At 40.5% G+C, this 2,388-nt stretch overlaps 1 protein-coding gene across 1 annotated transcript in view; it reads left to right on the top strand.

Annotated features, from left to right (window-relative positions):
- Nucleotides 1–2,070: 2,070 nt before the first annotated feature.
- The window catches only part of LOC104981941 (X-linked retinitis pigmentosa GTPase regulator-like), a gene marked incomplete at its 3' end in the record, with an annotated part of 10,009 nt that continues 9,691 nt past the window's right edge, over nucleotides 2,071–2,388 (top strand). The window contains exon 1 of the mRNA XM_010831214.1: nucleotides 2,071–2,194. Coding sequence (XP_010829516.1) covers nucleotides 2,071–2,194 — 124 coding nt within the window. The remainder of the gene's footprint in view (nucleotides 2,195–2,388) is intronic.

Here is a 2,388-nt window from a genome sequence, read left to right as displayed (position 1 = left end):
CTTGAAGAGATTGAGTGACTTGCCCAAGGTTACTCAGTTTTATAAATGAAGTGAACAGGATTTGCATACAGGTCTTCTGGCCGTACGTGAAGTTATGCATTTAAGCAATATAGCATCATGGTTAGGAGTATGGGGTGTAGAGTCCAATTGATCTGGGAGCAGACGCCAGCTCCAACATTTATTAACTATATGTATCTTAGGAATGTGCTTATGTTGCCGCATGGCATGTGCTCAGATGATAGGGACAGGGCAGGAAGCCAGGACTAGGACACCAGAGTAAGCAGTAGGTTTGGAATTAAGAAGATAATCTGGGCATCTGGGATTAAAAACAGTGGGACAGATCATTTTAATATCTTTGGGCTCAGGAACCTATAGAAATGGTTGAGGTAACAAAGGATCAGGAACTCAGGCAAGAACTGTGGACCATGGGAATGGAATATTCCCTACATCTAGGACCTTGATAAGGAGCAGGGTTTCTTACATCTCACCACAACTTTTGTATTTCCTTTGGAGATAAGAATCACTGGTACTCTTCAGCCCTATACATGGGAAAAGTAGATTCTGACAGCAGTGTGTGCAAGGAAAAGAGAAGTTTATAGTTTGGGGCAAGTTGTTTGGCACTTCCAGAGATTAGAATGTGAAGATAGAATTTTTTAGGGTAAAAGGAAAAGCCATCCCTTATCTTCTTGTGACTGTTTACTAAAACAAACTTAATAAGAAGTATTTTGAAACTTGTATCCCTGGAGGAGGAAATGGCAACCCACTCCAGTATTCTTGCTTACAAAATTCCATGGACAGAGGAGCCTGACAGTCTACAGTCCTTGGGATTACATTGAGTCAAACACGACTGACTGAGCATACATCCAACATATAATGTGACTTTTTCTAAATTTGTGGATTTCAGTGTTTCTTATGGAGCTAAGGAGGTTAGGGAAGACATAGATGAGAAGGTGACATTTAAGCTAAAACAAAGGATAAGAAAATAACCACACAAAGAGAGAGGATGTGTCTATTCCAGGCAAAGAAAATAATGTAGTTAAGGGCAGTCTATAGGAAAAGGAAAGATCATTGGGGTTGAAGAGAAAGTGAGTGAAAGAAAATCAAGAGTGAAGGAAAAGACAGGACAAGATGATGTTGGAAAAAGAGACAGCAAAAAAAATATTCATGGTTTTATAGGCCATGAGAGGGCTAAGTGATTTGAGTGTTTTTCTTAAGTGTAATAGAAAGTCATTAAAGGATTTTAAACAGTGGAGTAATGTGCTCCAATCCCATTTATGTTTTAAGATGATCATTTTTGCCTATGTGTGGATGCAGGGATACCAGATTAGAGGTGGGAAGAAAACTTCAGAGCCTTTTGCAAGAGATGATGGTGTACAGACCTAAGGTGTTCACAGTGGATATAAAAAGGAGCCCATGGGAAATACATTTTAGACATAGAACCAGGTGAACTTGTTAATAAATTACACATAGATGTGTAGGCAGGAGGATGGTTGACTGCTTTGAAGGAAAAAAGTTAAAAACTGACTTTGAGATCCCTGTGAGGCATCCAAGCAGACATACCAAGCAGGCTGTTGAAAATGAAAGTGTAACATTCAGAATAGAGATCTGGACAAAGAGATAGAAATTTGGAAACCATCAACATGGAGATGGTATTTATAATTCATGGAAGTTGGTGAAATCACTGTAGAGAATAGAGCAGGAAGAAAAGAGGGCTCAGCATTTTGCCTCGAGACTGTCTGATGTTTAGAGGGTAGGAGAGGGAGGACCGGCAAAGCCACTTTTCTCAACCTTATCAGCCAGTAGGGCAGGAGGAGGAAAATGAGGAGAGAGTAGGGTCACAAATTCAAAGTACTGCTCAAAGCTCAAGAAAAAAGAGTACAAAGAAGCATCCCATGGATCTGGCATCATGGATATTTTTGGTGATCCTGACAAGAGTAGTTCCAGGGAAAGATCAGGACAGAAGACAGAGTGTTAAAAGTTGAGGCATGAAGGGGAAATGAGGAAGTGAAGGGGCGATAAAGTGTGTAGATAGTTCTTTTGCCTATTTTGGTCATGAAGAGGAACAGAGAAATGGGGCAGCTAGAGGGAGATGTGGAGGGAGTGGGAAATATGAGAGCGTATTTGTATGCTAATGGACATGAACCAGTAGTTCCAGAGAGACTGGCAGCACAAGAGAGAGAGAGTGTAACCAAAGGTGCAAAGCTCTTAAGAAGACAGGAGGGGCTGGCATACAGAACAGTCTTTGTTAAGAGGAAAGACACATCCTACATTTTAACAGGAAAATATAGGTAAATGTGTACGTTTGTTGGTGAGAAGATAAAACAGATCAGGTCCGATGATTTCTGTTTTCTCAGTTAAGCATAAGGCCAAGACCGTGACCTTAAACAA

The sequence above is a fragment of the Bison bison genome, unplaced genomic scaffold (genome assembly GCF_000754665.1).
Source record: "Bison bison bison isolate TAMUID 2011002044 unplaced genomic scaffold, Bison_UMD1.0 scf7180017859561, whole genome shotgun sequence".
NCBI classification, from domain to species: domain Eukaryota; kingdom Metazoa; phylum Chordata; class Mammalia; order Artiodactyla; family Bovidae; genus Bison; species Bison bison.
This window is presented reverse-complemented; position numbering and strand designations above follow the sequence as displayed.